Consider the following 14,164-nt stretch of genomic DNA (forward strand, 5'->3'; position numbering starts at 1 on the left):
AGTATTCAAAAGTATTTCTGTGGCTTGGGCAGAAACCAAGTCACTTTCACCATAAAACTGGAACAGACAAAAATCCCATACAACGCACGGTCAGTTTCAGAAGCTTTTCCCTTCATTGTCTATTATGAAGGCACCATATTTTAGAGAATTACTTACCTACGCAGTTACCCACCCACGGGCAGTGGTGATCAAACTTTGCTATACATCGATTGCATACACCACAATGTTTGGACCTCACTGGCTTCCGTATCTGTAATGGTTATTAACATTTGTTTAGAACATCAAAAATCTGACATTTTTATATACAAAAAAAAAAAAGCAAAAAACTTATTATGTTAACTACTTAGATAACTTCAATTTTAACAATCTTAGCTAATAGACTTAGTCTGCATATGTTTATGTTCAATAAATTATAGATTGCAATCTACTTTAAATGACTCTTACACTCATTTTTTTATATAAAGGATTTTTTTTTCCCCAAAGTTCTTCTATCCCCTCCAAATACTGAGCTTTGTACAGCAACCAGTTTCATTTCAGCTTTTTAACAGTGAAAGTACAGAACAAGTTTGAGTTCCACAATTCTGTCAGTATTATTGATAACTGATACATAAACTGTTCCAGCTTATTTCCTAAAGACAGGAATGCAATTCAACAACTGGAACTCACGATGCTAGATTACTCTCAGCAATTTTTTTTTAAAGCACGTGTTTTGAAAGAAATACAAAATGGCAATGAAGAAAAAAGATCTGTTAAGTATTTTTGAGATATACATATGTATATACACACAGATGATTTTAGGGTGCCACATTTATACCTGATTTTCCAGATTTGATTTTAAGAATATTAACATCATTCATGTTCTACATAGGTCAGAGCATTACAGTGAAAAACACAACACATTACATTTACTACAAATGCTTTTTTCCTTATTGTTGCAAAAGCTTTTTGTATAAGTTATTTATTGAAAATACTGCTTAAATTAAAGATAGCAAATAAATTTTGTCACTGGTATTGCATTATTAAGGTTGTGCATGTGTTCAGCACAGGAAAATCTAGTTTTAAAAAGTGCTGCAACTGGTAAAAAAAAAAAAGAAAAAGCAACTACCAAGCATGTACTGCAGAATATACTGAGGTCCAGACTTCCCGTCTCTGCAAGTTCTACTATTGTCTGAAAAAAAAGAAAAAAAAAATAGATTTTAGTACACAAATGAATGTTGATAACCACTGTTATATCTGCACATCCGACCAAGGGTGTGAGTTCCAGTAAGTTCAGGTACTTTCTACACACAGGAACAAATTAAATTAATCCAAATTTGATTTTAAACCAATCTAGACATTTACTTCTAAATTGATTCTAGTTTATACTCATTCCTACTCTCTATCTAGGTTTAATTAGAGAAAAAGCAAGTTTATATTAATTTGAATACATTCACACACTGCTTATCACCAGTTTGACTAGATTATTGTTAAGCTTATTAAAATGAATGCAGCTGAATTTCTAAAGAGGAACACAATTAAGACCTTTCATGAAGCTAGCAGGATAAGCCAGTCTAAAAACCAGACTTTATTTCTACAGCTACCCCATCAAAAACTTTACATCTATATTCACCTCTTTTCTCAGATGCTGAAGTTTCTAGGAAGAAAGGAATAATAATGCAAACCAAACCTCCTCTTACAGATGCTATACTCATGGCTCAAGTAATGCACAGAAATAGGTATCAGCTAAAGCATCCCTATTCCTTCACGCTAAATGACAGCTCTTTTATTTTGTGCACTCCTTCAGTATCTACTTTATTGCTGGAATAGAAGTAACGTATTACTCCATTAAATGGCTTCCAACAAGTTTTAAAATTCAGCAGCTGAAATCTGTCCCACATGAGACTTGTAAATGACATTTGCAACATATGGAAAATATCCGGAAAATGTCTTTTGCCAAAGTACCCTTCCTTGATCCAGAAGGAATTTACTCAGCATAAATAGCCTAATGGCAAACAGGTCAGTCTATTGCTCCCTTTCAAACCACGTATAGCTTATGCATCAACGTGGTTTCTAACTGGAGAGGCAGTAATATACTTCTTAATTATTAATATCGTTCTTAATATTATAGCAGTAAGATAGTTCTTAAGTATTTTCTCACCACAGCAATAAAATCATCACTTCCTTCATTAGATGATGAACTCTACGATGGGTAACAGGACTGAAGCCACTGAAGTTTTCCTCCACAACACTACACTTAACTGGTCAGGAAATGTTTATGGCAATTTTTGCCTCCAAGTAGCCAGGAAAAGCTACAGTCAACAGTCCAGGGGTGAGCTGTGTCTTCCCCTTGCTTCCCCTGCTGATTTCAGGCAAACAAGGAACAACTTTCCTGTTTTCTAACACTTCTTAAATAAACTCCAAAATTTGGACTACTGTTTCTCCTTGCTTGTTGTATTTCCAGTTGCTTTTGGTACAGTATTCAACTCCACCATGGGAACCTCCTACTGAACTTGAGTTCGGTATAGTCCCCAAGCAAGATCCCAAGGCTCATGAGAACAGAGCCAAACAGGATAAAGAGCTTTTAAATACAATTTTTCGTAAAACTTACAAGACAAAGACCCACGAGTACTTGAGTTACAGCCACACTTTTGTGCTTTATAAACCTTGGGTCAATTTTCTGTGCTTTCAAACTATTAATATTTGATTGCGAAAATGGGATTTTTTTAGTTTATTAACTTACTTATTTTATGAGTAACTCAGCTATTTTGTAACATAGAAATGCTACATGAAAAAAGAACATGAGATATCAAAAGAATAAACATCTGAAACATGCTGCTTACTGCAACAGTTTGAAATATACTTAACTTGGTCATCTGGAATTAGAAGAATTTTTTTTGGTTACTTGTTCAAAAGCTAAAGGCAAACTCAACATAAACATTTTTGGAGACAAATTAATTAAACAAGAGATAGCACCGCACTGCAACCAGTGGTTTATGCCCCTGATAACAGATCATTTTACAGTTGGGTTAGCTGCAACGTAAGAGATCCAAAATATTCACAATGATATTCATCTAACCAAGGAAGCTGCATTTTATAATTCCTATCCAGTTCAGCAAGGCTTTTGCACCCACACAAAACGACCTGTGCACGTAGATCAAATGAGTTGCACGTCCATGCAATTTGCTGAGTCTGAGTGCAGGTGCAGGTGCTGACTGTCCTATTTAATTTAGCCCCACTGAAGGAAGAGAATTTAGATCTGGATTCTACTTTGGCAAATTTGCAATAATAGAAAGGGAGTTTGCGCGGTAAATCGGCACATTGACTAACAAAACTCAGTAATAATCAGAGAAAAAATCGTTTAAGCAATCACAACCATGTTTTAAAGGCTATTATATATTTATCCCTTTGTAAGGCCATAATTCCAAGTGGTTTGACATTAATCCACATGTTTTCACAAGTAAGCATGAAGTAGAAGCACAAAACTCAGTTTTGGTGGTATGTAAACTTCTAGTAAACTTAGAATGAAATAAAAAACATTTCTGCTACTTGTATAATTTTGGCATATTCAATGCTCAGATTAGCTGCTGTGCACAATCCATAACAAAAAGATATTAGAAAATTTAAAAAAAAAAAAAAGAATTAGTAAAATTAATTTTTAGTTAGTACTAAAAAGTGTTAGAAACGTCTCAAAACCATCCCTAATTTCTCTAATATTTTAACAAACAACCACCCCAGACTGCCTGTGGTTTTGGTTATTTTACACTTAAAATCTTCGTGAATCTAATACTTTTAGATGCAAACATAAGGAAAACTGGAGGTGTCTGGAAGTCTGGAAAGTTTTTATGGAATCAAATAAGCAACACATAATCCATAATGGGACATATGTTTCAGTAAGGCAAAATTTTAAACCTGTGCATTTTCATCCAGCTACTTTAAAACTTTTTATGTTGAAAATCTTGAGTTGCAATTTTTTTTTTTTTTTTTTTTTTTTTTTTACTGAGAACAACCTAAATGCAACTTTGGACCAGAAAGACTTGACCATATATTCCAAATGGAAGAGAGAAAACTGGAAGAAAAGGGAAATTTTCAACATTTTAGACCTATTGTCATACAACAATTTATTTAAATTTCACATACTAAACAGCAAGCTACCGTGACCAACTGGCAAAGGCAGCTGAAGAATACCCTTGACATAGCTCACAGCTTTACCTTTTTCTTTTGTTCTTCTGTGGCTTTGATGATTCCCGGATCAGATTTCCAAGATTTTCCAAAATTGTAGAAAAGTGCAACACTATTAGCAAGGAACGGAAGGTGTATAAAGAAAAAATTGAGATGTGTTTGAAGTCAAGGAATTTAAAGTTCAAAACAAACTTCGTCTTGAAAACATCCACTAATAATTCTGAAATGAAATTAAGATGAATTTTTATAAATGCTCTCGAGTCAGTGCTCTGAATTAACAAAATTCAACACAGCTGGAAGAACTTTTTCGGTATTCAATTTTCTATTGCTCAAAATTCCAAACTTATTTTTCTTTAAATGTTGTTTTCCATGAGACACTTCTAAAACACTTATCCTTCTAAAAATGAATAATGATGGTTCAGTTTTCTAATTATTTTCCTCTTTAAATAAATTAAATTCCATGAAATTTATCTCCTGAGAAGTATTTCCTGTTTTCACAATACACATTTCACAGTTCTATTTATAAGATTGTCATTTGACTGCTTCTCTCTTCATTTGCTCGAAATTCCAGCTGGATGACCAAAAGGCCCGTTTCTAGCCTTTTAAGGGATTGTGCTACGTGGCACAATGCTGCCTGGCGACCACTTCGCAACCACCACTTATCTCCAAGAAAGGTACCATCTGAAACCTGGTCCTGTCGTAAGGCAATACCCACATTTCTCACCACAAAGTTATTTTTAGTACACTAATACAGCTAATACTTAGAAAAACACAGGACCCCATGAACCTGGAAGCGCTTATGAAATCAATTACCATATAAAGGCAGAAAATAACCATTCGCTTTAAAATATATTTCCTGTGACGAATGATTAAGAATAAGAATAAGGACATTACTTAGCAATGATGCTGGAAAAGCAAGTACTTCAGATGTGCCTCTTCCACTGCAATGGGAAAATCAGAGTATTTACTCTGATAAGACTGTAAAAGACCTAACCAACACTAAAGATACCTTACAGCTGCCAGTCATAAATGCAGAGATGCCGTATTTGACAAAGCTTTGATGGGAGAAGCCTTTAAAGAATTAGCTGTGCAAAAAGGACACTTTTCTTACTCTGTCACAGATCACTGCACACGCAAACTACGTTATTATTCTGAGTCACCTCAGTGAATATTCCTCTCTACTTTGGGAGTCATTAAGACTTCCGTAATTAAAGCTTAATATGGATGTGTTTGTGCTACAAAACTGTACACAAGCATTATATGTTACAAGATTTAAAAATATCACGCTAAAATCGGAATGGAAGTGGCACAGAACACTTTAAAAACAACAAAACAAAAACATTTTTGCAAGCTTTGAGAAAAATTGGATTTTGAAACTAGAACAGATGCTCAAATATATTCTACTGTATATCTACAAATCTATTATCTTCTGTTTGTATTATTGGAAAAAACGTTTAAGAAAGGCATTAAACAGCATGAAGAAAAAGATCATATAAACCATTTGTAAATAAATCTACGTGGCATAGATATAACCAAATATTAACTGAAAACAAAAAAGTTCTGAGTAAGTAAGAGCAGTAAGCCTCTCAAATCTTTCTGCACCACTCTCACGGTGTGAAAGAACTCTGAATCATCAATAAATGCAACCAAGGCCTCTTCAGGACTTCTGAAATCACTTTCTGGGATGTAAGCACCCACTGCTGGCTCATGTTCGAGCTTTTTGTCCACCAGAACCCCCAAGTCCCTCTCTGCAGGGCTGCTCTCAGCGAGCTCTTCTCATTGAGGCACAGAGTTGAGGCTTACAGCTCTGTAGATGCCCGGGTCCTCCTTTCTACCCTTTTTTTAAAATGGGTGTGATGTTTCCCCCTTTTCCAGTCACCAGCGCCAAGAACGAAGTCCAACCGTTACTGTAAGTGCATCCCATAATACTTTTGTTTCCCTTCTCTGTTGAGGGGAGAAATTGGCTATAAATTTCCAATAAAAATATTGACAAATTAGGTTAAAATTACAATAACATACAATATATGGTAGAATGCTGTTACTAACTTCTTAAAGGCTAATCCTTCCTCTAACAAGCTGCTTCCAGCAAGTTTGTAATAGGGAAAATAACAAAAAAAACAAACAAACAAAAAAAAGCAGCTATACTACAAACTAAACACTCACAGTTCTATTTCATACATTACAGATGAAAAGCTCTGACTGCAGTATTTATACAATCTAATTTCTTCCTCTTTTTCTTCTAAAACTACCTGCTGCCAAGAGAAAGCTGGTTCAACTTATTTTTATAGCTTTAGAGAAATTCAATTTTCTTTGCTATATTTACATTATCCTTGGTGTTCTTGCCACAACAGTGATTTTTTTTCCTTTAGAAATACCCTAATCAGACATCTGCTACAAACAATAACGGCAAAACTGAAAAAAAAATCATGGACCATTCCTTAATTACTATACGTCATGTCTAGACTTCTAAAGAAGATAGGAAAAAATACAATTTATTTTCTATCCAATAAAACAGTTTAGAAACCTTAAGGTTGTAGATTTTTTCTGTTTTTACTGGCTAAAATTTGGACAATGTGTGATCAAGAAGCTGTCCATGGATCCAAACCACCAGAGCAGAAATTCAGTACACAGAATTTTTCTACATGTGCCCTTCCCACTTTTTACTCTATAAACTAGAGTATAGGAGAGCCTAAGAGATTCGCTGCAGAGTTTAAGTTTTGCCTTTTACTGTGGTGTTCTGAGATGAGTGCTACACTGATGATCTAAATTGTGGCAGATAAGTATCACAGGTGGGAGGCGTTGAGAGTCCACATGAAAAAATATATTTATAGATAGGCAACAATAACTACATAAGTGAGGAAGACTAAAAAACAACATTTTTCAGTTATTTTTCAGTTAAAAAATAAAAAGATTTTTATTTTTTTTTTTCCAAAAGTTTGAGGCAAAGCTGGGGAGAAGGAATAAAAACCATCCAGACTTCAAAGGAGAAAGAAAGATTAGAATTGTATTTTGCAGAACATTTCTAGCATCTAGTGTGAACAAACCTCCAGTTCTGAGATTCACCTCACTGACTTTAAATCACGTTGTATGCCTTCAGACACTACATAAAGAAAAATCCACTTCCCATCTTCAGCATTAAGATATTCAAGGCAGACAAGCAGTGCCATGCAATTATTATTATTATTATTTTAAATTATGAATTCCCCTCGGATATTTATTTTCAAAAAGATCTTTGCAACTTGTATCATAGACATCTCTCAAAACTCTCCATACATAACAAAACCCGTGTAGCTTAGCGTTAGCTACAGAGGAGGGAATTGGTTCTCCAGAGACAGTGCCTCATTTGTCCTTACATCTTCATTTACAGCTACACCAAGGAAACCACATTACCATATTAATGGCTGCAGAAAGCATGGTAGGGCATTTACCTTTGGCACCATCACCAATCTGCTGTCTTTTATGAGGCTTCCCTGGGTTTTCACTGTGAGGGACAAGGCAGAAACAAGCATGAAATGTTTCCTACTTTTAGTCTCAATCAGCATCCTTTAATTATAAGAACAACAGGCTGAAAATTATTCCAGGAAACCAGTTGGAACCAAGAGACTATCTCATTAGAAAGAAAGAGAAAAACAAACAAGCAATCCCCATCCCACCCCAAACCCCACGAGCAATGCAAACATGTGATCAAGTAATTTTTTATCCTGACTTGCAGCCTATTTAGAACAGCCCAAACAAATGATGATTCCTGGTATCACAGCTACAACACCATGCAACAAACTCTGAAACCAAGCCAAAGTACACATTATAAACCAAGATAGGCTCTTCCACTCACTAAGCCAGTAATAAAGTCCTTTTCTCCTAAAGCGCAAGATCTGCAGCTAACATAAGATGTCAGATCAATACCAGCTAATGAATCTGCCAGTTCATAATAGCTGTAGGTCTGGATCCAAGCCCACAGGTAGGTAACAGAAGATAGGGACACGAGAGGTCTCATTTTGATAGGTATTTATTAGACTATATTCATTTTTTTTTTTTACCAACTAAAGATCTGCAAAAGCTCTCCACCTAACCCCCATCCTCTGTTTATAAAGAAAAACCCTTTAGTTTCCAAAAAGTAATTGACTCGCTACCATCTCCTCCACCCCAGAAATGTTTACTTTTCAGTTAGAAAAAATATTTTGACAAGGGAATGTAAGTCACGGACAGCTGGAACTGGGGTTTGGATTTTTTACCCCTGGTTTCAGTTCCTCTAGAAACAAAGCCACTGCCTTCTTTCTTTCTCCATGCAAGACTTTCTGTCGTTTTCCTGCTGGCAACCTTTAAATTTTGATGCTATTTGTTTTGTTTTTACTGCTTAGCTGTACCAATGGGCTTGTTACCGTCTTTAAAACATTATGCTATTGTAACAGCTTTGTGAAAGCATGGAAATGATCATGAATTCTCTTACAACCAGTTTTAAAAATTATTTCTTTTACTAATTGAAAAAGCATGCAGTACTTGTTTTCCTTCACCTAAATACCACTAATATACGAAGTGTATTTGTCATATTGTGAAGGTAACCAGAAAAGCATCAGTCAATAATAAATTATTAACATACAAACCATTTGGTTTCTATCTCCTTACCTCAGCTTTGCAAGTGGTATGCCATGACAAAAAAGCATAATGAAAGCTACATACCCACAATTGCATCAAATGGAAGGGGCAGAATAACAACAATAGTTATCCTATGAGTATTTTGGGTTACAGTACACCCTGACACCTTAGAAAAACAGAGCAGCAAAAGAACCTCTGACACAACAGGATCTATTTGTTCAGCTGTAACTGAAAAGACTGTATGAACAACGGAGATATTAACTCAGTATATGTCCTGAACTTTTACAGGACAGAGAAGAACATACTACCTATAAATGCTGAAAGAAAGTAATGAAATGTTAAATTCTACTCCATTATTTGAAAGTGTACGTTCAACTGTTTTTTACCCTTTAAAATTAAAAATCAATTAAAATACAGTGATTGTGTGTAGGATTTTTATTACTATTATTTACTCCTGCTTTGCAAACAGTAGAAGATACACTACGAGAGCAAGACATAACTATTCTTTGTTATGCACAAAAAAGCAGAAGGGAAGCATGGGACCCTGGATTTCATACATAAATACCCAGCTCATACATTTCTCATTCCCATCAAGAACAGTATTTTTATTTTAACAAATAAATTAGTCTTAGAAACCACAGGGAAAAATCCAATCCAACTGAAACATTTATGTAATTAAGTACATTAGATTCATATAAACTACTTCAATTTATTTTCAAGATTGGTCTTTTAAAAGACACACCATTAGGTCTTACGACTTACATTTTCCACATGACCACCCTGAAATTCAAGAAAATGCACTGCTAATTGTTAGTTTTGTATGTTCTTTACAATACGTTGTCTTGTTCTGCCTCATTAGGATTAAATCCAGAAGACTACATGATATTTCAGACACCTTAAACATATCCACATGAGAATTCTTAATAAATACTTGAACACTAAATGTATCACTTGCATCAGTAAAGACTTTCACATTACTTATAATATTACACGTGAAGTTCCAGTATGGCATTCCTTGACAATTGTTTCGGGTTAGTGCTTTTTTCCTGAGCAAGATATTGTCAGCTTTCAGGAAAACTACCAGGACAAGTTTCATTACATCAGCATTACAGAGTATAAAGCAGTAGTACTCTGGTCCGCTGTAAGTAATCATATAAAGCTGTAAAAATACAAGAATCCTTTCCCCAACCACAATACTGTGCCTCATGCTATAAAAATAGAGCAGGCATGCAATTTCTTTTTTTTTCCAATAAAGCTACAGGGCAATTTTCCAGAAGAAGAAGAATGAATTTGGAATCTTATTACAAAGACTTCCAATTTAAAATCATCAATTAAAGGAAGATGGCCTCAAGTAATGTCATTAAAGCTGCTTGTCACACAGAATTGTGTCAGCTCTAATGAAAGCAATCAGTAGGAACTGAAGTTTTAAACTACTACTTCTGCATGCAAAAAGACTGTTGCAAAGGGTTTTTTTCGTGACACCTACCTTAAATCACAAAAGCAGTACAGTATTTTATTCATGTTCTGAAGTCGGACTTTTATATTAAGGTAACTAATTGTCCATGCTGACTACTTCTAGTGGACAATAAACATTACCCTGTGACATAAATTTCAAGTTACATTAATCAGGACAGCTACCAGAAATAAAATCTAAGTTAGTACATATGAAATATATACATTTTCATATGACTATGAAAGAACTGCAGACAAAAGAAAAGAAAAAGAAATATATATATATATAAATCTCTCAATTTGCCAGCCTTAAGGCACAGCTTTTTATATAAAGACAGAGGCTATCACCATGCTGTGCTGGCTGTGGCAGACATTTTAACATGGTCAAGGACTATAACTTAAAATTAAACACATACTTAGATTTGGTTCAAGATAATGTTGCATTAGCACAAGAAAGCATTTCACAGCAGCTCAATATTTGCTACCCAAAACATGCAGCAGTGTAAACAAACATGAGTTCCTAAAGAAAACCTGTAAGGTTTGAAGCACAAGGATTCAGAAATGAGGCAGTGCAGTTGTTAAAACTGCTTAAGAAAGTTATATTGCACAATTTGCCAGAAGTCAGGCTTCTTTCCTTAACAAAAACAAAAAAACAACAGAAAAGCAACTTCAGTCTGATGGCATGACATATTTAGACAGTATTACTCTGTCCTTCAAGAAATGGAAAAGTACATCTCCATTTTAACTACTATTTTTTTAAATACATTTTTGTTATTTATATTGTACTCACGTTCCTCATTCTGCACTTACCAGTAAGTTAAATAGAAAAAAAAAAAAAAAAACACAGAAAATCAGACCAGAAAGAGATTGGTAGTAGTATCAGCCTTTCTAAATGCCTATTTCAAGACATTCTCATGTTAGTATGGATACAAATATTTTTTGTATTTAGCAGAAATGAGATTTTCTTATTAAAAAAAAAAAAAAAAAAAAGTATGCAATAGCAGTTGTTTCATAATATATTAAGAAAGCTGTTATTCACAGCAGCACCTTTGCAAACACAGTAGCCCAAGGCAGCATGTAAACATGGATCTCCTCTCTGTTCGCAACCCAAAAACATGAGGCTCATTTAGCTGAGATTGGAGAACATATTAAGAAGATGATAAAAGGGGTGCTACTACCTTATTTCATAGTATAATTTCTCTGAAACAGAAAAACCGTTTCCAGAAAAGTCAAGCTAATATCCATTATAATATATTGTGATGGGTACTAATTTATTAAGTTCATTTCAACTACTTGCAGCTACAAGAACTACATTAAACATTTAAGAAAACATTAAATCTCTAGTCGGTTAGTAAGTTATTGTAATTACAATACCTAAGTTGTTTCAAAATTTAAATCTGTTTCCTTAAGGGATATAACTGATATTTTTCAGTGAACTCTGAATCAATTTCTACCCCCAGCAGTATGTAGGGTTTATACGTAGGAGGACAGTCAATAACATAAACCATGGGTGTATGCAGTCTCTATAATCTAGTGTAGTTAATACAATAATCTTCAAAGACTGAAATACAGTTAACTTAAACTTATCTACAGTATGTATGGAATGGAATTTGCAAAATCTTCACGAACTACCTACAAAGCTAACTCCACTAGAATTATTATGTATCATGAAACTACCTACTGCTTTTCAGAAAATTAAAATTTGTCAACTTACAGCCACAGCGTACTTTGTAGACCTGCTTACATTTCCCCACTGAAGAAACTGGTAAAACACAGGAGATTTTGCTGACTGCCTCCTTCTACTTACTGAAGCAAAGTAATAATATGCACATTTTAAAAGTAATAAAATAATTACCATCAAGACAGAATGTTTTTAATGGTGACAGCTTTTTAAAATTTTAATTATTTTACTTACTGTTATATGTAGGATGATTCTGGGTATTACCTCATACTACTAACATGAAAGAAATATTACTGTACACAAAAAAGGATATCATTCCAAAACCAGAAGAACCACGTCACATACATCCAGAATTTTGTTGCCAAGTATATTCCAAGAGGCAATGCACTGTGCATAGAGTGATCAAAGAATGACCTGTAAAGCAGAAACAATCTCACATGAGTTTGAACTTATAAAGCATAAATCCTAAACTACAGCTTCTGAAAATACAATTCCTGGTATACTATGTACTACTATAAGGGATATTGCAAAATATGTCACAAAAACACTCTTCACTTTTATGTTCAGAGTTCAATTTTCAACCTGTCCAGATGAATGGACATGACTAGAATGTGTTTAATTAAAATTTATACATTCACTTTTGAAGTTCTATCCCAGAAAAAATGAGATAAACAAAATCTGTGGATCTTGAGAAATGTGCTTTACAGAAAATAAGACATTAATAGCTGAATTAAAAAAAAAAAAAAAAACTGTCTTTATAAAAACTGGTCTTTTCTATATAATCTCACAATGTTTCCTGAACTTATAAAAAAAATCTCTGCTATACACTTTAAAAATATGTTCCATCCTCACAACAGGAAAAAAAAAAAAAAGCATACAGCTTGATTGTTTTGAAATTGTTCATGATATCAGAAAACCCATGTTTTTCCCTGATTGCTATTTTTATACTCAGTGAACCATTGTACTTTTAATAAGTCACAAGCCAATAGCACCACAGCAGTCAAGACCTGGACAAGAAATGTAGAATGCTTAAATATTTAGCTGCAACTACACTGACAACAGGTACGCACCTATGAGATTCCTAACCTACAGCATGGATAGCAGTTGCAAGCTATATTTACACATGAGATCCTAAGGTATTTAGGAAACTCATGCAATGGAAATTACATGTTAAAATTACTTCAGTAAGAAAAAGGCTTAAGAGACCTTGGTATTATCAGCCTACGTTTTTGAAATATTTCTGATTCTTGAATCTTCTGCTTCTGTTACAGTTGCCAACAGAAAGTCAAAGGAAAAACAGATGATTTCCCACATCACTAGATTTGCCAGGTTCCAAGATTCAATGTTACTTCTTTAATAAAAAAAAAATAAGCAGTTATCGGAATTCTTTTCACCTTCTCACACTCTTGCATTTTAAAGAATATTCTGCACAGAATCTGAATTTAGTCTGGACAAACTAGGTTACTGACTAGGTAACTCTATATACAAGAAAAAGTTGCTGAACATATATATCACACTCTAAACTGCTCAATTCCTCGATATAAAACTTCCTTCAAAACCTGTTTAAACATCCTTACATTGAAGCTTTTCCCTTTTTGTCCTGATAGTGCCTCAGGGCTGCCACAGACTAACGTGTGCATTGAATAGCTTTCATTTTACTCCATTACTCCTTGTAGTAACTTTCTCTCCTCTACTGGAAACTTAGGTATTTTGAGAAAATCCTGTAAGGCAGATGAGCTACGATGGTAAATAATATGTAAATATAAAGATCACTTAGATTCTGTAAACTTGTTTTATGGGGCAGAAATATTTTCTTTTCCTCTACATTCAATGCCAGAAGAGCAGAAAGTTCCTAAGTATGATGATATAATAGGTTTTTCTATACATGCCACACATAATAAAGAAAAGCAAAGCACTTATGAAATGGTCTAAGGATCTTGAAAATACACTGAAGTACACCTGTGTGTGTGCATACGTATGTACGTTTACAATTATTTAAAGAAATCATAAAAACATCTCAAGTTCTTTATGATCAGGTAACAAATCAACATTATAAGAAAGCAGCCTTTTTCTTTAGTCATCCCTTTCCACAAAAACAGAAGCTACAAATCCTACATGACTATTTCTCTCTGTAAGTCTCTTTAGATACCATTTGGGTATTTAAATTCTAAAACCACAGGTTTTTTTGTTTTTTTTTTTTTTTTTTTTTTTTACTTGCACATCCTTCTATCCCTTTGTGGTAGCCTTTCCCTTGACTGTTTTCTACAAAATTCACACTGA

General features: G+C 34.1%; 1 protein-coding gene across 2 annotated transcripts in view; it reads right to left on the reverse strand.

Moving 5' to 3' along the window:
• Positions 1 to 14,164, reverse strand: part of ZDHHC17 (zDHHC palmitoyltransferase 17) — a 73,657-nt gene that overhangs the window by 11,342 nt on the left and 48,151 nt on the right. For both annotated transcript variants that reach the window (XR_014319417.1, XM_082784211.1), the window contains exons 10-13: positions 12,196 to 12,298; positions 4,189 to 4,311; positions 1,106 to 1,168; positions 157 to 250 (exon numbers count right to left, since the gene is read on the reverse strand). Coding sequence is in view for 1 of the 2 variants with exons in the window: in XM_082784211.1 (XP_082640337.1) it covers positions 157 to 250; positions 1,106 to 1,168; positions 4,189 to 4,311; positions 12,196 to 12,298 (383 nt within the window). In the remaining variant the exon portion in view is untranslated. The remainder of the gene's footprint in view (positions 1 to 156; positions 251 to 1,105; positions 1,169 to 4,188; positions 4,312 to 12,195; positions 12,299 to 14,164) is intronic.

Source organism: Aythya marila (assembly GCF_965140915.1).
Source record: "Aythya marila genome assembly, chromosome: 1".
NCBI classification, from domain to species: domain Eukaryota; kingdom Metazoa; phylum Chordata; class Aves; order Anseriformes; family Anatidae; genus Aythya; species Aythya marila.